The sequence below is a fragment of the Leptonychotes weddellii genome, chromosome 11 (genome assembly GCF_054177405.1).
Source record: "Leptonychotes weddellii isolate Sample4059 chromosome 11, ASM5417740v2, whole genome shotgun sequence".
NCBI lineage: Eukaryota > Metazoa > Chordata > Mammalia > Carnivora > Phocidae > Leptonychotes > Leptonychotes weddellii.
In genome coordinates, this window is record NC_138379.1 from 9,108,038 (window position 1) to 9,128,174 (window position 20,137).

The 20,137-nt window shown below is 52.7% G+C and overlaps 1 protein-coding gene across 1 annotated transcript in view; it reads right to left on the reverse strand.

Moving 5' to 3' along the window:
* Nucleotides 1–6,033, reverse strand: part of CD5 (CD5 molecule) — a 19,038-nt gene extending 13,005 nt beyond the window's left edge. Inside the window, exon 1 of the mRNA XM_031024812.2 lies at nucleotides 5,880–6,033. Within this exon, the coding sequence (XP_030880672.2) occupies nucleotides 5,880–5,931 (52 nt within the window). The 5' untranslated portion in view covers nucleotides 5,932–6,033. The remainder of the gene's footprint in view (nucleotides 1–5,879) is intronic.
* Nucleotides 6,034–20,137: the final 14,104 nt, after the last annotated feature.

Sequence of the window (20,137 nt, forward strand, 5' to 3'; positions counted from 1 at the left end):
CTGAAACAAATAATGCAATATATGTTAAGAAAGAAAAAAAAAAGAAGATAGCAGGAGGGGAAGAATGAAGGCAGGGAAATCGGAGGAGGAGCTGAACCATGAAAGACTATGGACTCTGAGAAACAAACTGAGGGTTCTAGAGGGGAGGGGGGTGGGAGGAGTGGGTTAGCCTGGTGATGGGTATTAAAGAGGGCACGTCCTGAATGGAGCACTGGGTGTTATACACCAACAATGAATCATGGAACACTACATCAAAAACTAATGATGTAATGTACGATGACTAACATAATAAAATAAAATTAAAAAAGAAATAAAAAAAAGAAAAAAGAAAAAGAGGATGCTCTGGCCACATTGGGCTGCATCCCCATGAGCCCCAGGTGGCAACCTGTTGGATCTGGTTTACCAGCGCCTCGAGGCACCTTACTGTCCCCCTGTGTCTGGAGCTCCAGCTTCAAACTCGCGATGGGTTCTGCAGCGAAACATGAATTTTCACACTATGTGGGATGCGCAGGATTATAAATAGCCTGCCATTCATTCAGGTCAGGATTTGCACCAAAGGCGTTTTCCGGAGATCTGTAGGTGTTGTTTGGGTTTCGGAATTTCTGGTGAGTGTTCCGTGTTAGCGGTTCCCCTTTGCAGGACTCAGCAGAGCCAGAACTTGGCCCAGGCTGGCCGGCCCCAGGCTCACTCACAGACCCTGCTGGGACCCGCGAACGTCTGCCTTTGCAGCTGCCACTCACTGGGAGGGCAGTGGGGACCCAGCGAGGAGCTGGGATGCCACTGATAGGAACAGTGATGGTGAACATTTATGGCACTCTTACCTCGTGCAGACCCCAGGGCGAGCTCTCTGCACGGGAGACCCCACCCCCGACAGCCTTACTTAAGGGGGCTACTAGCACCCTGATTCCCAGATCAGGAATCAGAAGGACTTAGCCCAGGTCGGAAGTCAGATTTTCCATGAACAAGGAGTCGCTCTAATAGTCCACAAACGTCTCATCAATTCACAGCGAGCACCACATGTCGGACTGCCTTTTGGGGGCATTCTGGATGTTTCTTCCTTTCGTCCTCTGATGAGAGGCTGAGTTGGAAGGTCAGAAACCCCCTTTTTCTGAAATGACACTAATCAGCAGAGCGCTGTCTACCCCGCGTCTGTATCAAGGCTCTAGGGAAGCAAAGATCACAAAGGCCCCAAATTCTGTTTCTTGGTGGAGAACCAGATGAAGTGGCTGGTTTTTGATCAGGAGCCTTTTTATGTGCAAGACACGCAGAGAGTCACACCGAGCTTATGTCAGGAGAAGCCCGGGACTGGTGCCCGCAGAAGGAACAGCGGATTCGGGCCTCTAATCCCACTCACGGGGCCTGCGCTGACCCGTGGATGTGAGCCGATCGCGGGCAGAGTGGCTGTCACAGTCTAAATCGTGAGCGCTCTCTCGCTGGTGGCCTGCTGTGTCCAACTGAATTTGCACGAATCTCCACTGCATCTCCACTGGGACAGTGACAAGCCCTCCGTTTTGTTCAGAGCGTCACAAATCCCAAAGTTTTTTCCACCCATGGCCCACGCTCATTCTCATTTTCAGATCAGCAAACTGAGGTTCAGAGAGGCCGAGCGACTTGCCCAAGGTCACACAGCTTGCTGATGGTAGAGTCAGGACAAGAAACCCCATCACCACCGCATCACAGGAATCTACCACTGGGAGAACCTGGAGCCTGCTCACCCCGGGGTACAGAGAGGGGAAACTGAGGCCAAGGAGGGACGGGCTCACCGTGGATGTCTCCATGGGTGATTGTGTTGGCACAGGACGCTTTTTGCTTCTGCCAGTCACCACCAGTTTCCTGTCCTGTTCCCACCACATCTGTCCCCGCTATGCCCCGACGGCAAAGGGAGTTTCAGAGGTCCCGTGGGAACCTGACATGATGGTGATGATGTAGTATCTACGGAGGAAGTGATCTGGGGCTATAAGCCCTCATCTGCAACTCAGAACCCAAAACCGTAAGTCTTTTCTAGTGCACTTGGCAGGAGGGTATTTGCAGCCTTTATGGGTCTCTCTTAGGGTGTGAATTCATGTTTCACTGAATGGGAATGTGTTCGATTCGGGGGTGTTGCCCAAGACCTCGTTAGCGGGGGATGAGCACACAGCACATGCACAGTATGACCCACAATCTGGAAAATTCCGAATTCCCAAACGCATCTGGCCCAAGGTTGGGGATAAGGGTGTGTGGACCTGGAAAGGTGTGGGGGACCGTTCCTTTCGAGGACACTCATCACACTTCCTCCTCTACTCTGCCCCTCTGCCTGGATCGTCCTGCCCAGGCCCACACTGTGTGCTCACTCACTTCCTACAAGCATTTGCCCAAACATTATCCTCTCACGAGACCCGCTGCACCCTCCTTGGGTAAGCATGGTGCCCAGCACTCCCAACTCCCCCAGCCCCACCCCACTCACGGCCTCCCAGCACCCATGGCGTCACTGTCTGTCTCCCCATCACACCCCGATTCTTATGTTGGATCTGCCGGGGCGGGGATTTCGATGGTTCAGTTGAGTCGCCAGCACTTCGAATAGTGGCCAGCACATAGTAGGTGCTCGATAAACGCTTGCTGTCTGAATGAGTGAATGAACCAGATTTACAATTGCATTGTCCTTGAAGGTGGGCGCGGTGGTTATCCCCATTTTACAGATGAGAAGACTGAGATTCTGAGAAGTGTTCTTAGCATTTGTGAGGGGCTCAAAGGAAATCAAACCCCAATCCGCGCGACTCCAAAGCCCCACAGGCCTTCACACACATGCGTGCACACAAAACACATACGCACACAAGGACACACGCCGCACGTCCACACACATGCACACACGGGCTAGGTGTTCAATCGGTTTCATCAGGCGGAGTTGAAATCCCTCCTTGGCTCTGCGGCGAAGTGTTGGAGCTGGACAGAGTGACCAGAAGGGCCAGTGCCAGCCCCGGAGCCGCCGGGTTTCTCTATTCCCCACTGGGAGTGGGGAGCTTGGGGGGCTGGGCGCTGGATTCTTTGCGCCCAGAGCCAGCAAGGGAACAGCGGGCCGGGCAAGCCTGCTCGAAGCTAGAGCCCCCGGGCCGCCCCCCTGTCTCCTGTGGGTGCCCAGCCCCTCTCGGTCCTGTCCCGCCCGCTGCGTTTGTCCTTGCCAACCCCTATGGGACACGTCCCCCTCTGCTCTGCCTGGCCGGCTCCTTCCTGCGTCCGTGTCTCTGAGGAGGCGCCACCGCCTCAGAGAGGCCCTCCCCTTGGACTGGGCCTGCTCCTCTGGGAGCTTGGCCACCGAGTCACGGGTGCTGTTGGGTTCTGCCTCGCACTCACCACGATATTTAGGAACTCGTAACTATTTTGGGTGCTCCCTGCGCGAGCGGAAGGACTCCCGTCTTGTTTACTGCTGGAGCCCTAGCGCCTTACACAGCACTGGATGCACAGCAGATGGCCCATAAATATTTGTAGGTGGATGAATGAAGGCGGGAGTCGCCCGGGGTCAGAGGACTGGGGAACGGAAGGAGCGAGGGCCAGGCTGGCGTCTGGCGAGACTCTCCACCACGTCCCTACTTCACTTGCTCCCTGCCGACTCCGACCCTGGTGATGATGATGGTAGTAATTACTAGGACATTCCATGCTTACTGAGCACTTACTGCGCTCGAACTGACATTCCTACGCAGAGCTCCACATTCATCGATTCGTTTAATCCTTACAAATCTCTACATGAGACACAGACTCTTATTATTCCCGTTTTGCAGAGGAGGAAACTGAGGCTTACAGTATGGTCCAAGGTCACCCAGCTGGCAAGCGGCAGATCAGAATCCAAACTGCAGAGCCCCTGACTTTGCCGTGGCCCCAGTGCTGGCTTCTGCCATCCTGGTGGCCGGGCCTGACCCTCAGGGCTGTCTCCAAACCCCGCTCCCCCAGCAAGGTGAGCCCCAGGCAGGTTGGGGCTAAGGGCAGTGACAGAGGGGACCAGCTGTCCCTACCACCCCAGGCGTGCTGTGGGCATCTTCGTGCCCCAAAGATCCCCTAGTCACAACCTTGGTGGCCAGCCAGGAGACACAGCGTCCCCAGGGCTCTGGTAGCCAGGTGTCTCTTCCTGGAATGGCTTAAAGGGTATGCGTGCTGTTGGCCCCCAGCCCCAGCCCTGGCCTTCGGTGTCCCCTGCCCTTGGTGGGGCATGTCTGATGAGGTAGTTGTGACCTGTGGCCATTTTCCTACTTGTGGGAGTGGCTTTGGTGTGTTTGTGCTCTTAGGGTAACAGGGGGCCTCCGTGAGAGCAGGAGTGCGGGCCCCGGGTCCCTGCTGCTTACTAGCTGCCGTGCCCTGGGCTTTGCTTCTCGGCTTTTCTGGAACTCCGGTTTCCCGACTATAAAATGGGGGCACTGGGGCCCGCCCTGCTCCTAGGCTATTCTGAAGCTTACAGAAGAAAATGGTTTTAAAGGTATTTTGTAAGCGGTGACCCACTGAACAATGGGAATGCTTATTATCTGCCAGTTCACACAAACACACACACCGGAAAGCATGAGCTCCTGGGGTTCTAGATGGTTCCCATACTCCCGGGGAAGGTGCTGCCTCCCAGTCTCCCTGAATCCCGGCTCTGCTGGCCTGGGGGAGCTGCCTGATCCTGCCAGAAGCCTGGCCCCATGATGGGCTTCAGATGGGAGGCCCAGAGAGCAGGACCCCATTCCCATCCCCTGGTCAGCCTGGCCAGCCTCCCTGCCCCGGTGGCATCAAGGACCCCATCCTAGGAATCCCCAGGGCCAAGGAGGCCACAGCAGCTCCTCAGGAGGGTCCCATCTCTAGGCTTCTGCCCTGGGGACAGAAGGCATTTTGTATGTCTTGCGGTTCATGTGAGAAGGGCTGTGTGAACATGCGAGCAGCTGGGCCATCATCACATGCATGGGCAGAAGGGAAACTACATTTGGAGATGTGTCTGGCCCATGAACACACACACACTTCTCATACACACCAACACACACTTACTTCCTCACACACACATTCACACCTACTCACACTACTCACACTACACACCAGCCTGTCTAGGAGGGACTGAGGCTCCCTGATCAGGCAGGCAAGGGCCCCCGGTCCTTTCCCTCCAAACTGGGAAGCCGAAACACCCCCCTGTTCCCACCTGGCCTGCGGTCGAGCATCTCTCTCACCCCGCAGTACCCTCCAAACCCCTGAGAAGTGGTCAGACCTCACCCAGTTCACCCCCTGCATTTCATAAATTCGGGGACCGCCAGCTTCCATCAACTCCCTCCCAGCAAACAGGAGGCCCCAGGCTCACCCACCTCTAACCTGACCCCCAGCCAGCTTCTCAGAGGCCCCAGATTGCTTCCAGACTGGCCCCTCCCCCGGGCCTGGAGTGAGAGCAGACCCAGTGTGTGCTCACACCCTGGCTGGCCAGCCTGGCTGGGGCACCTCTGGGAGAGTCAGGAGGACTTGGAACGAAGGGAGTCTTTGGCACATGCTCAGCTGTGTTCTCAGAGGCAGCCCCCACCCTGCCATGGCCCACTGTGCTCAAAGCATCATCAGAACTGCCCAGGAGACTGTGGGTGCCCTGTGCATGGGTGAATCTAGGGAAAGGCCAGACACTTAAGGTGGGGGGGGGGGCTGCAGGGGAGGCTCACGCAGATGGGGGCTGAGAGTCTGATTTCGCGTGGGTCCCACCTAGATGGGTGCAGGAAGACCCCCACAGTGCAAGAACGAAGCAGAGCTGGAACAGGTGGTAAAAGGATGGGGGGACAAGCAGGGCAGCCCCCAACCCTCTGTGATGCTCCAGAGAGGGGACATGCGGGCCTGCATCAGACCAGGGCAAGAACTGGCACCCCCCCTTGCACCCCGAGTCCCAGCAGCCCGGTATGTGCCCCGGTACTCACCCAGCACCCCCAGCAGGTACAGGGCGGCTGGCGGCGGTTGCTGAAACCCCATGGGCACGGCCTCCTCTTGCTTCAGCCTTGGCAAGCTCGGCACCCGTGGGTGAAAGGTGTCTGGTCCTGGGTCTCCCTCTCCGGGAGGAGGGGGTGGGGCGGGCAGACGCCGGCAGGGGTGGGACGGCGGCGGGGGGGCAGGAGACAGCGTGCGGCCTGCGTCACCCACGTTTGAAGTCGAACTGTCAACTTCCTCCTGGTAAAACCATCTGCCCCAGTTCGAATGGCGGCCCTGGCCTCTGCCAGCTTCCTGCCTGAGGTGCCCAGGGCTGGGGCAGTGCCCCCCCCACACCACGCTGGGACGGGGCCACTGCATGGGGCAGCTCTGGGCCCGGCGGCTGGGAGGGAGGAGGCCTGAGGGGCCTGGGGGGCGGCGGTCTCACTGTAAGGGCGCTGAGCTGTGCTAGGAGGTGACAAGGGGACGTGGAGGGTGCCACACCAGTTCTTGCCAAAGGCATAGTGGTGGAAAACCAGATGAAACCTCTGTCTCCCCTTCACGGGGATGAGGTGGGAATTTGGTGGTATTTTACCATAGAGCACGGACGAGGGTTCCTCCATGAACGCTGGGCCTGGGTGCGTGCGTGCGAGTGCGTGTGATCTCCTTGTCGGTCTGTGTGATTTCTATGTCGGTGTGTGTGATCTCCATGCGATGTTGCCCACACAGAGGCTGGAAGCAACCTCTGGCCTGTTGGGGAAGAGCAGGGTGGCTGGGTTTCTGCAAACTAGCTGGGGGGTACCTAGCATGGGGGGAAGGGCTGCAGCCCCTGGGCCCCGGCCAGGTTCAGTGCCTCTGCTCTCCAGGACAGGGCAGATCCAGACCACGGGCTCCTTCGGGCTTCCTATAATCTGAGCCACGCCAGGAGACACGAAATGGTTCAGAGACACACAGTTGACTGTGAACAGGTATGAAGCGTGAAGTGAGTGCGAAGGCCTCCCAGCCACATCCTTCCAAGCCCTTTCAGCGGCTCCAGCTCCTGGGCCCCTCCTTCCCTGGGCACCTGGCTCCCCAGCATTCCACACTGCCCCATCTCTCCGTGGGGGGTTCCAGGTGCTTGCATCCGCTCACCAGAGGCAAGAATGGAGGCCGGATCAAAGACTGAGGACCCAGGACAGCCCTGACCACCTGTATAGGCATAGGACGGGCCTTTTTAGCATCAGCCAGCCCTCCAGGCCCTGCCCCCTGCCCTCACATCCCTCCCTCCTGTCCTGGGACTCTGGAAATCCCAGACTTTACAAAAGAATTTTTTTTTAGAGAGAGAGAGCACACACGTGCGAACAGGGGTGGGGAGGGGCAGAAGAAGGGAGAGAGAGAGAGAGAATCTTGAGCAGGCTCCATGCTCAGCATGGAGCCCAACTCTGAGATCATGACCTGAGCCAAAATCAAGAGTCGGATGCTTAACCGAGTAAGCCACCCAGGCACCCCGAAATCCCAGACTTTTTATCCATTATTTCACTCATTCATTTATGCAACAGAATTTTGCCCCATGCTAACTGCCAGGGATGCAAAGATGAAGGGGACAGACATGGGCCCTGCTCTGCTTACACTCTGAGGACCCCTCTGGATAGTTTTTCTCTTAAAGTCTCAGTGTTTAGCAAGCTTGTATTGGTCACGCTAGCCCCACGTAGCAAGTGGCCTTTCACAGGCCCGGTTAACACTTGGTTTACAGAACTGCACTGTGAAAGGGAGAAGGCATTTTACTGAGCACCTCGGTGAGCCCGGGTGGGGCCTCTTTTATTTTTCCCAAGCATTGTGGGAGGGGGGTGGTTTCCCATTTCACAGATGAGGATACTGAGGCTCAGAAAGCAATGCACTTGGCCTCAAGAGACCAAAACTAGGGGGCGCCTGGGTGGCTCAGTTGGTTAAGCGACTGCCTTCGGCTCAGGTCATGATCCTGGAGTCCCTGGATCGAGTCCCTGGATCGAGTCCCTGGATCGAGTCCCTGGATCGAGCTCCCTGCTCGGCAGGGAGTCTGCTTCTCCCTCTGACCCTCCCGACCCTCCCCTTTCTCATGTGCTCTCTCTCTCAGTCTCTCTCTCTCAAATAAATAAATAAAATCTTTAAAAAAAAAAAAAAAGAGACCAAAACTAAGATTTGAACGCTCATTCTTTACTCCCTCTTTAAAACCCCTGCCACTTCCCCCCTCCCCCAGCCCCCACAGACCCAAAGCAAAGAAAACAAACAGAAAATCTGGCTATTTATGTGATCACAGGCAAGAGCGGTTAGGGTTTCTAATCCTTTCTGTTTGTTTTTGGAAAACTGAAGGCAGCTCAGGGCCTGGGAGCTCCGTCCGGGCGCCTCCACCCAGGCCTTCCTCCCTCCCCGGGCTTGGTGGGCTCCCTCCTCTCCCTCCTCGGCCTCCTCGGCCTCCTCCAGCCCTCCCTCCATGCCCACCCCCCTCGAGTTACCCCTCCCACCTCCAGGCTCACTGTCCCCACTGAGACCCCAGATCCCAGGCGGGAGTTTCCTGTTCTCATCACCACACTTTCCATGACACAAGAGGAAGTCAGCTGAGCCGGGGCTGGGTTTTCCAAGCAGCCCAGCGGCGTGGGGCCAATGGTGGGGGGCGGGGAGGGCGTGAGCAGCCCCCAGGGCCCGGGCATCAGTTCCTCCTTGGCCTCTGCCAGAGAGGCACCTGCCTGCGCTGCCCTGGGCCCACACCAGGTAACCCCGGGGTGTGCATGCGTCTGTCAGCCCCTCTGGGCTCTGTGACTCCCCAGCGCCCCCCAGAATTTGCCCTCTTGCCAATGCAAAGGGGTCATGGGGACGCAGGAGAGAGGGGGAGGAGCTGAGCCCTGGGAGGCAGGGAGGAGTGGCGGGAGGAGAGGAAATGTGACTGGTGCCTAGTAGGACCTCAGTGTTTGTCGAATGAATCTATGGGATGGTTGCCAAAGACCTCGGGATGGCCTGGTGGCCAGAGGAGATGCTTCTGCTCCGTGATGGGTGGGAAGAGCTCTGCAAGTATTCATTAAATGGCTCAGTGACCTCAATCTTTGAAAACCTTGGAGGGGGGGCCAACTGAGGTGAGCAGGCTTTGCAGAAGCATCCCGCCCTCCTCCTCCGTATCAGGAAGTGCATCCCTTCCCCCAGCTTTGCTCCCGCTCAGTCAGATCATTGGTGGGGGTGGGGTCGGGGGAGGAGGGAGAAAGTGGGACCGGATAAGATCGGATTCTGGTTCTGGATGGACAGCTGAGGGGCATGCAGGTATGGTGGAGGGGCTCTGGCCCAGGCAGTCCCAGCTATGCCCCAGATTGCCAGGTGGATGCTCAGGGCCTCAGCTATCTTGTCTGTAACATATGGGGTTGGATGGTCCTGAGGCCCGTTCTCTTATTCTAGGAAGCCTCTGGGGTTGCGTCAGTTGGTTCTCTGTTCTGGGACCTGAAGGGTTTGACTCTTCCTCGTGTGTGACAGGGTGTCAAGTGCTGGGCTTTTGGCAAAGGGCAGAGGGCAGAGGATTGGAGGTTGTGCGTAGAGGGGTGTGCTGGCTCTGTGAGGTGGCTCGGTGTGTGCATTTCCCCCTGTCCCAGGTAGGTGGGGCTGCCCTCAAGGCCCTGTCCAGCCCGCAGGGACAGGTCAGGGCTCCTTCCCCGCCCCAGTCTTTTTTTCTTTTTTTTTAAAGATTTTATTTATTTATTTGTCAGAGAGAGAGAGAGAGAGAGCGCGCAAGCATGTGTGTGCACAAGCGGGGGGAGCGGCAGGCACAGGGAGAAGCAGGCTCCCCACTGAGCAGGGAGCCCCATGTGGGGCTCCATCCCAGGATCCTGGGATTGCGACCCGAAGGCAGATGTTTAACCGACCTCCCCCCCCAACCCCCGCCCCCATGTTTCCCAGCCCCTCCTGGGAGCCTGGTTTTGCTCTCTGTTAATACTGGCCTCACCTCCTGGTGGCGAAATCTTGGGGATAGGACTCAAGCAAGTTACTGAGACTCCTCATCTATAAATCGTGATGTTTTGAAGATGAAGCCAGAATAATCCGTGTAAAGAACAAAACACAATCCTGGCTCCTCATAAGGGTTCTGGGAACCTTGATTATATTGTGATGAACATTTCAGGGTGGGGAGTAGAGGGTTTGGGGATCTGGAAGCTGGCTTTTCCTTCTGACTAGATGGGTGAACTTGGGCAGGTTATTTTCCCTTTTGGGGACTTCCTTTATAAGATGGAGTAGGGAATGATCCCTGCATTGCAGGGGCTTCTGGAAGTTTCCATCATAACGACATGAAGGGTTTGTAAACCCTAGTGCACTCCCCGGAGTGTGAGGGCCAGTCAGCTGAGGCCTTGTCTACCCCAGCCAGCCCCAGGGCCTCTTCACACTCCTCACTGGGGCTGTGTGCATGGAGGCCCAGCAGATGCCCTTGAATGAACTCACCTACCCTTTCACCCTGACCCCCACCCTGCACCCTGGGACCTGCAGCAGGCCTCCCCAAGGTGGATGTGTAAGAAACACGTCCCCAGCCCCTGGCCCCATGAGGGGTGTGAATCACATATCTCAAGGACTCAGCGCTCACAGTTTCTCTTCCGTTGCTTCCGTAAGTAAGATTGGACTTGTCGGATTGAGAAAATAAGGCCACCTAGTAGAGAGAGTAGGACAAGTATTAACCAAGCTCACTTTTCAGATGAAGTAACTGAGGATCAGAGAGGCATGGCGAATTCCCCAGGGCACACAGCCAACTGGAAGCGAGGTTTGGCCTGGACCCCCAGGTCTCCTGGGCTGTGGGCCACCCTTCCCTGGCACAGCCTCTTAGGCATCTCAGGCTGGGACCTCCCCTGCCCTTTGGGGGTCCCACTGTGTTATAGTAGAGACTGTGGGGGCATGGAGGCCGGCAGGCCAGCTGTATGTCCTTGGCCTCTGCTCTCAGAGCCTCCCTTCTGTGAGATGTGCGGAGCAGAACCTGCCCGGAGGCTAGTTGAGGACTGGCCGAGAGCATTCACGGAAAAGGCACACAGTGGGTCGTTAGCGTAGTAGGTTTAGAGCGCCGGACTCTCCAGCCCCAAGGGGCAGCACTCAGCCTTCTGAAGTCCCTGGCAGCTGTTGGAAGCTCTCCTATCTCTTTCATTCTCCGACCCAAGCTTTCTCTCCCCAGCATCGAGCACCCACCACAAAGCGATTTCTTGAGCAGATGAAGGAATGAATGACAGGGAGGCTTTCAGCAAGGGCACAGGAGACAGTGACAAGCAACCCCCCAGCCCTGAGCTTCCAGTGTAGTGGGGACACGACCTGAATGGCAGCTGGGACAGAGCAGGGCTAGGCCTGAGGGAGCACGGAGGAGGAGATATGTCCAATCCAGCCCCTGGGAAAGTCAAGGAAGGCTTCCTGGAGGGGGTGACATCCAGGCTGAGACCTGCAGGGTGAGTAGGAGTTTGCCAGTTTGGCAGCAGGATCAGTGTTTCAGGCTGAGCGCAAAGGCTTCTGGGTCATGTTAGCACAATAACTGTGTAACTACAAGTGAGAGGGTCGAGAAGTTGGGGGACGTGGGGGGTCAGTCCTGACTCAGCCCCTCACTGGCTCTGTGTCTAGGGTGGAGTGTTTCCTCCAGGTCTCAATTTATTTATGAAATAAAGGGGCCACACCAGATGGTCCCCAAGATTTCTTAATCTGTGAGTTAAGACTTGAGATCTTATTTCAAGGATGCCGTTGACCAGAATCTAAAAAATCTATACAGCCCCCCCTTTTTTTGAAAGACAGAGTAGCAAAAGCCACAACATTAAACAAAACAAAACAAAACAAAAACCCTCATACACAGTGTTACTTTTAGAGAGCTCTCCTATACTCCCCCTGGGTGGAAGGCAATATACGTAAGAGTGTTTAGGTCACTTAGGGATAATGACCACACGGGAAGGCAGGGCAGTGGGCAAATAAATTCCACCCAAGACCACTCTGGAATAGGATACAGCCATCAAGGAAGAGGACATAGACCACAGTGTACCCACTCGGAGAGATGGCCCTTCTGCTCAGTGAAAAGGCTCATTTCAGGACAATCTGCCTACTGCAAACTTATTTTCATAAAATAAAAATATGAGTGAACTGAATAGCTGGACAAAATGTTTCTACATTAACAGAAAAAAGTTTTGCAGGATATTCATCAAAATAATGATAACAGAGATTAATGGTTGGGGACAGGATTCAGTAGAGATGGGGGAAAGGCTGGGTTGGACTTTCGTTTTTATTTTATGCACTTCTGTATTGCTTAGCTATTTTCAAAAAATGTATATTATGATTTTATAATAAATTAAAAAAATAATGTAAAAGGGATTTGCAGAAAAGTTGTTAAAGAACAAAGCCCCATGTGTGGTTATGTATCACATACCACATTTTAATATCATTTTCCATTTTCCTTAAGAATAAAAATAATGCGTGTTTATTGAGAAAAATCAGCAAGTACAATAGACTATAAGGAAAAAATAAAACCACCGGTAATTTTACCATCCAATATGACTACTGGTAATGTATTAGAGCATATATTTATATTATTTTTTCTATTTATAATTATAATAATTATATTTTGTTTCAAGATTAGTATTATATATGAGATATTTTTATACATATAAAAGATGTATATATGTACATATTAAGATATATACACACACAAAGATCTATATATAAATATATATACATGCACAAACATATATATATTCATAAACTGTTTTCTCTCTTATCGTATATTTTGAGTGTTTTCTCATGTCATATACTTATATAACATGCTTTTTTTTAAATGGTCTATAATAGCCAATATATAAAAGTCCTGATGCTTGTTTAACTAATCCCTATTAACTGGACATTTGTGTTTACTTTTTTTTTTACTATTAAAAAATAATTCTGTGATGAATATTTCTGTACAAGCATCTTTAAAAAATATCCTTACTTCCTTTAAGTAGAATTATTTGAATCAAAGATTATGGCCATTTTGCTTTATTTTATTTTATTTTTATTTAATTTTATTTAAATTCAATTAATTAACATATAGTGTATTATTAGTTTCAGAGGCAGAGGTCAGTGATTCATCAGTTGCATATAACACCCAGTGCTCATTACAAGCAGGTGCCCTCTTTAATGCCCATCACCCACCCCCCTCCCCTCCAGCAACTTTGTTTTTTCCTAGAGTTAAGAGTCTCTTATGATTTGTCTTCCTCTCTGATTTCATCTTGTTTTAGTTTTCCCTCCCTTCGATTATGGCCATTTTAAGTACCAAAAGCCTTTGTAAAAAATTGAATTAGTGACCCCCCTCACCCTCAGCTGAGTTCTAGTAAATCTACATCCTCATTGGCTGCATTAATTAACAAGAGCCATACCTACATAGGTAGACAAGCACTTTCAGGATCAGGGTTTTCCTACTCTTTGAGTGGGTGCTTTGGGTACCTGCTGACAGTCAGTGAGGGAGGGGCCCACGCACATCCCAGAGGGCGAATGTCAAATAATATTGGCACATTTTTGATGATTTCCTGAGTGTCCAGAGCTCTCCTATGATGACTTCTGTGTGTCTAGTGATCTGGGCCCATTGGTGGGAGGTTTGGAGGAGCTCACTGTGTTGTAGAGATGAGGAGAGTAAAGCTCTGAGGGATGAGGGGTTAGGCCCAGGTGCAGTAAGACTTGGCCTGCAGGAAGAGACAAGTCAACGCAGGCCTCTAGAGAGAGACTGGCTCTGGCCTGGCACAGGGTGTGGGAGGGTACAGCCTAGTGTTCTCCATCCAGTCTGTACCCACATGGAGCCCTTACTTGGATGTGCATCCCAGCAGGTCCCAAAACTTCAGAATAGGCTCCATGTCCTGAGTTCTTTAAGCTCTGCTGAGGTTAGAGCCATGTTGAGTTGGCCCCATGAGATGGTCTGGAAGCAAGTATTTACTGATTCTGTGTGTGGTGATAATGATGATGGTGATGGTGATGATGATGGTGATGCTGGTGATGCTGGTGATAATGGTGAAGATGGTGAAGATGTTGGTTATGATGGTGATGGTGTTGGTGATATTGGTGATGATGTTGGTGATGCTGGTGATGCTGGTGATGATGTTGGTGATGATGGTGATGATGTTGGTGATGTTGGTGATGATGGTGATGATGTTGGTGATGGTGTTGGTGATGATGGTGAAGATGTTAGTGATGGTGTTGGTGATGATGGTGATGATGGTGATGATGTTGGTGATGCTGGTGATGATGTTGGTGATGATGGTGATGATGTTGGTGATGATGGTGATGATGTTGGTGATGGTGTTGGTGATGATGGTGATGATGGTGATGATGTTGGTGATGATGGTGATGACGGTGAAGATGTTAGTGATGATGGTGATGGTGTTGGTGATGTTGGTGATGATGTTGGTGATGATGTTTACCACGTGCTAAGGGCCTGCACAGTGCTAGGAGCTCTGAGTAGCCCATTATCTTGGTTCTTCCCAGTGTGAATATGCAACCATCACTGAATTGGAGGATAATTTGAGGTGGCTCACAGATGACCATTTTTATCTTAATAGTTATGTGTTTAACGTGTGTCAATTGAATATATTAGAAAGTAGATAATTAGCATACCAAATCCATGATTTATGAGAGCAATATAAAATTTCATTTTTAGGTTATTTAGCAAACACTGCTGTGTTGATTTAAAGGGAAAATACTAATGCTTGGTGTTATAAGGTCAATATGAAGGTGGAACTTAAATAGTTGACATTTGGGACCATTAAAGGCAGAAACCATTATTATCCCCATTTTGCAGAAGTCAGAGCGGAGAGTTTAACTGGCCGGAGGTCACACAATATGCAAATGGTAGAGCTGGGTCTTGGCCCCAGATGCCAAATTAAGAAAATATTTTATTTAAGTAAAGGATACACACCCAAAAGTGCCTGTATCATACACGTATAGCTTCAGTGACTTCACAAATTGGACACACCCATGTAATCGGCACCTGGATGCCCCCCTCCCGTGCGTCCTCCCAGCCCCTCACCACCTGCTCCCCAGGTAGCCACCATCCGGACTTCCATCATCACAGATTGCTTTTGCCTGTTCTTGAACTTTATCTAACTGGTATCACACAGTTTATACTTTTTTTTGCATCTGGCGTTATTTTAGCCAACACTGTGTCGGAAGATTCATCCGTATTATGGCGTACGGCAGGGGCTGGGTCTTCTTCCTCACCATATAATATTCCACGGCCTGCTGCTATCACAATTTATTTACCCCTTCTCCCGAGATGGCCACTGGGGTTGTGCAAAGCTTGAAGCTCTGCTGCCCCCAACAGATACCTGCACACTGCACAGTAAACAGGACCTTCTCCAAGGAGCTAGAGACCAAGGAGGGTGTGAAACACAAAACCCACAATTACAGAACTGGTGCTTTCCTCAGTGCAGGGTGGCCTTGAGGTGGCTGGCGTGGTGAGCGGTTTGCACGATCTCACTGGCTGTCTTGTGGCCTTGTACTTTATAAAGCGCTTTTCCCAGCAGCACCTCACAGCCCTGTCCGGTGGCGGGTGCCTTGTCCCCATGCTATCAGTGAGGAAGGGGAGGCCAAGAGAAGTGACTCCACCAGCACGTGGGGAAAAGGAAACAGAGCCCAGATCTGAGCTCAGATCTCCTGCCACTAAATCCTTGGCTATCTGTACCTCCTCCCAGCTGCCTGGTACATCTCGGGGGGCTTGCAAGGCCAGGGAGACCCCCGTGGCTGGGGGATTCTCGCTGCTTTCTGAGAAGGACCTAAAGCCAAACCGAGTGCCTGGCTTTTTGGAGTGAGAAGCTACCTTCTTTTGAGCCTGACTTCATTTCATTTGCAAAACAGGGAGAGGGTCCCTGCTTCCTCCCTGGGGAGGGCTATGGTCACCATGACCGACAAAGCCTACCTGCCGTCCTCCCTGAGCAGAGCGGTGAACTTTCACATTTGTTGTTGTAGTGGATCTCATAACCACCCTGGGAGGAAGACAGCGCACATCAAGTTTGCCCCATATTTCGGAGAGGTGAAGTGACTGGCCCATAGTCACAAGGCCCAGTAAGGAGCCAACAGGGACCCAGGGCCCAAGGGGATACTCCCTTCTCTGCTATACTGGGCCTTGTCCTCTAGGGGAGCCCTGCTTTTAGGACGTAGCTCACACAGGGGCCTTGGGGCCTGAAACACGGGGAGGTGGGGGCCCAGCAAGGTGAGGGGGCTGCCTCAGGACACACAATAAGAAGGGTCAGGCCAGGTGAGAGCCCGAGGCTCCTGCATCCCACCGCCTGCAGGATGGGGCTGGGGTGGAAAGCCTGGGACATGAGCATCAGCAGAGAACCCCAAGACAGATTGGGTCTAGGGCAGCCTGCCTGGTGAGGATAGGGGTTAAATGAGCTTCTAGAGCCCCCTTTTTATTACCTGGAAAGCTCTGCCAGCTGAGTAACCTCAGTAAGATGAGAAAAATAAAATTTTCTGAATTGTCATGAGAATTAAATGAGGCAAAGCCCAAACAGGCTCCTGGCACCGAGCACTCCCCCCGATCCACCTGCTAAGGAGGGCGGCTCAGGATGGGCATGCGCCTGGCTTTGGGGAAAGGTGAACCAGCGCAAACCCGTCTCCAAGGTTCCAAAAGGGAAGGGGTTTGTGACTGCCATGAACAGATCGAGCCAGCGCCTAAACAATCAAGTGTTGTTCCTTGATTCTGTGACAAAACTACTCTGCTAGGTTTCCAAGAGGCTGGAAAGGAAAATGTGCTCTCATGGCATATAAACCACACGCCGCCTGTGGGCTTGCACTGGGGGAGGTAGCCTGCCCTCTGTGCCCCTGTGGGGTTGGACTGATGGATGTGCAGGGTTGGCCTAGGCCCTTGATGAGATAGGCACCAGGGAGGAAGGGCCGGGCTCAGTGCTGGGGCAATGCACCCAGGGGTGAGGTCTGGGCGGGGCGTGGGAAGGAGTGTGGGGGGCGGAAGGAAGCTGGAGCCGGTCCTGCCCCCACTTTTCTTCTCTGAAAGGCCCCACTTTCAGCCAGGCCTGTGCCCAAGGCTTCCTCCCCCCGGGAAGCCCTCCTTGGTTCCCCCTCTGCAGTGAGGCGTGGCCTGCCTCCTCACCCTCCATCTTCTTTTCTCTTCTCAACTCCCTTCCGACTTCCCCCCTCTGATAAAGGGGTTGGAAAGAAAAGCTAAAAGTCTAAAATTCTGCGATCCTGGGAGCTTACTTCTTCCCAGGCTCTGCTAAAGGTACGGCCAGTGTGGCCACAGGATGGACTGCGAAGTTCTGGGTCAAATCCAGATCATCGGTGGAGAGAATAGCATATTTAAAACACGAATGAGGATTTTTCTCAAGGGCTCTACTGTCATCTGGGTGTCCTCCCTGTGCCTGGTGCCTGGGTCCCTGAAGAGGGAGGCTGCAGGCTGGGGGGGGGGCAGAGGGGGGGCGGAGGGGGGCGTCAGGGAGTAGAAGGGGCTTCCCCACCATGTCGAGGTCCAGAATGGTATAGGACACAGAGCTTCCACCTCTGGAGGTGGGGTCTTTCAGCCCGAGCTTTTGGGAACCTGGTTACCCACTGATTTCTAGTTGTAAGTGAATCTAAAGGGAGGCTTTTGGGGCCAGCTGAGAAGCTCACTTCTTCTGCCCCAGGGTTTGGGGGCCCTGGGAAAGGGGATGAACCAGCATGGGCGGTCAGGGCCCAGAGCTGGGGATGAAGCTCTCGGCTCAGGCACATAACAGAAAGCTGCCGGGCCTCTAGCCTGGTGTCTGCCTCCCCTGGGGGGCTGCCCAGGCTGGGGAAGTTGTCTAGGGCACCCCGAGCCCAGGGTGGGCGGGGGTCCTGACCACGGGGTCCAGGTTTGCGCTTTAAACTTCCACGAGCTGCCCACTGTCATGAGTGTGTATTTTCTGGGGGGAACAGGCCATCCCTTTAGCCTTTGTGCCTCCCTCACCCCTCAAGAGGTCCCAGAACCCCCGGTGCAGGACCAGCCATTCACCATGGAAGTGTGGTTTCATGTTTTGTTGGTTTGTTGGGTTTTGCTGCAGACAATGTACCTTCTCCCCACTTGGTAAACCGCTGCTGGGGGACGCAGGCTGTGTGCTTTTTGTCTCTACTGCTGGGCTCTGTGTGCATCAATTGTCCCGCCCGAGATGACAGCTCAGCTCGCATGCACTACTGTCCCCTCCCTGACTCAGACCCTGAGGAGCCTTTGGCATGGTTCTGGCGGCAGGGACCTGGATGTGAAATGAACCCGGCTGCACAGAGAGGGAAACTGAGGCCCCCACAGTCAGGTGGCCAGCACAGCTGTGCCCAGCTCATCCGGCGTGGCAGCTGGGACTTCCTCCTCTTCTGAGTCCTCGGTCCTTTCATCCCATCATTCTCCAACCTCTCTGCCTTCCACGTTGCTATGGCAACAAGAGACCAGGGGCCCGAGGGAGTTAATATTCACTAGTACTTTCCACGCATTTGCCGCTCACCACAACCCCGCAAGTGGCCCAGGATCTTGTCTCCGCTTTGTGCTCACTGCCCAGTGTGGATGGATCGATAACCAGGCTTCGGTGTCCGGCCCCAGTGCTACCCGATCCCCGCTCCTGGTTGACAAAGAGCCTTCCCCCACTTTGTCAGAGGCCCTGCGGGATTTTGGGGAGCTCGGGGATCAGGAGCTGGAATCACACAACACAGCTCTGCCTGGTGGAGATGGGGTGGCCAAAGCCCATGTGGGGAGTCCCCGTTCCCATCGTGGGATCTTTTGGAAGTTAAAAGGTTGTTTTTTTTTTTTTGTAGTTTTTTTTTTTTTTTTTTTGCCTCTTTACGTGTGTGGCCTGCGACCTGTGGGTTTGGGAATGACTGGGCCCAGCTCTGGAGGGGTCGTGGGGGACAGAGTGGGGATGGCCACTCCCAGGTGCTCAGGGGAAAAACGCTAAGTGACAGAAATGGGATAGATCTGTTATCAGCTACGTGCACCGTGATATGTACATTCCTTTGTTATTCGCTCCCACAGGGAAAAAAACTCACAGACATCTCGTGGGGAGCTGAGGAGATAAAAAGGGATCCCTTCCAGCCACCGGTACCTGGCCTCACCTCCTGGCTGGGTCTGCAGGTCTGCTGTGCTCTAGGATAGACGGGAGGATGGGGTCCAGCCCCCAGCCTCAGCCCCACCCCCTCAGTACCTGTCTCTGTCTGACTCCGTCTCCTTCCCCAGTCGGTGTCAGGGAGCCTGGTTTTCTTTTTAACTACCTTTTTGTGTGTGTGTGATTAGAAAAATTAAGACCTGTTCAATAGGCACATGAAATACACGGAAAACATTTAAATCACCTCCCTGAATCCCATCACCCAGAGACGCTGGCTTAAATCTGACCTCCTGAGCACAGCCGGTTAACCTTAATGTATTTCAGTGTTGGCTCTTCATTTTGAAAGCATTTTTATTATTGTAACGTTTGCACGCTCACTGAGGAAAATTTGGGAAGCACAGAAAAAAGAGATGTTCTTGCTTCTCTAGCAAAGAAGCTAGATGGCCTCATAATCCCGCGGCCCCGACGTGACCACTGTGCATTTGGAATAGCTCCTTGTCATCAGACATTTTTTAGAGCGTATGTCTAAAGCATATGGTTCTGCAGTTGCGAGAGTGTTATATAGAGGATTCTGGGTCCTGGTCTGTCCTGCAATAGTGTGAATAACCATTTCCCATGTTAATAAAAATAGTGACTTGTACACTCTATTGTGTGCTGGTTTTGCCGAGCACTTTGCAGGCAACTGCTCGCTTAATTTTCTCATAACCTTTTGAGGCAGGGGCTGTTGTTAATTTCAGAGGAGGAAACTGAGGTGACCTTGTCTGAGGCTGGAGAGCTAGCCCTCCTGCCCCAAGGTCCATGTTCTTAATCACTCTATTATGTCTCCTCCTCTGAATTTTTAATAATGTTTCTAGTTCCATAGAAAAGCAGCAAATGATCATTGTTAACAATTCAGAAATTTCTGAACAGCATAAAAAATATGCAGAACCCCATTGCACTGTAATGTTTATTTCTGACCTCTGTCAGCATTTTGTGCATACATCATCCCTGTATTTTTAGAGTGGATATTATCCTAGCTGGCTAGTTTTGAACGATTTGTTTTTTTTTTAAATCTTACATCTTAAGTATTTCCCAAGTCATCAGACCCTCTCAGAAAAAGCTGATTTTTATTGATGATTGATCGGTTCATCGAGTAGGAGGTCTTTAGTGGGTGTAATCACTTCCCAGAGGTTGGACTTTTAGGTTGGGTTCTCTTTCTGAATTTATATAGAGCCCAGAGATAACTAACTTTCTGCATAAAACTGTTTCTG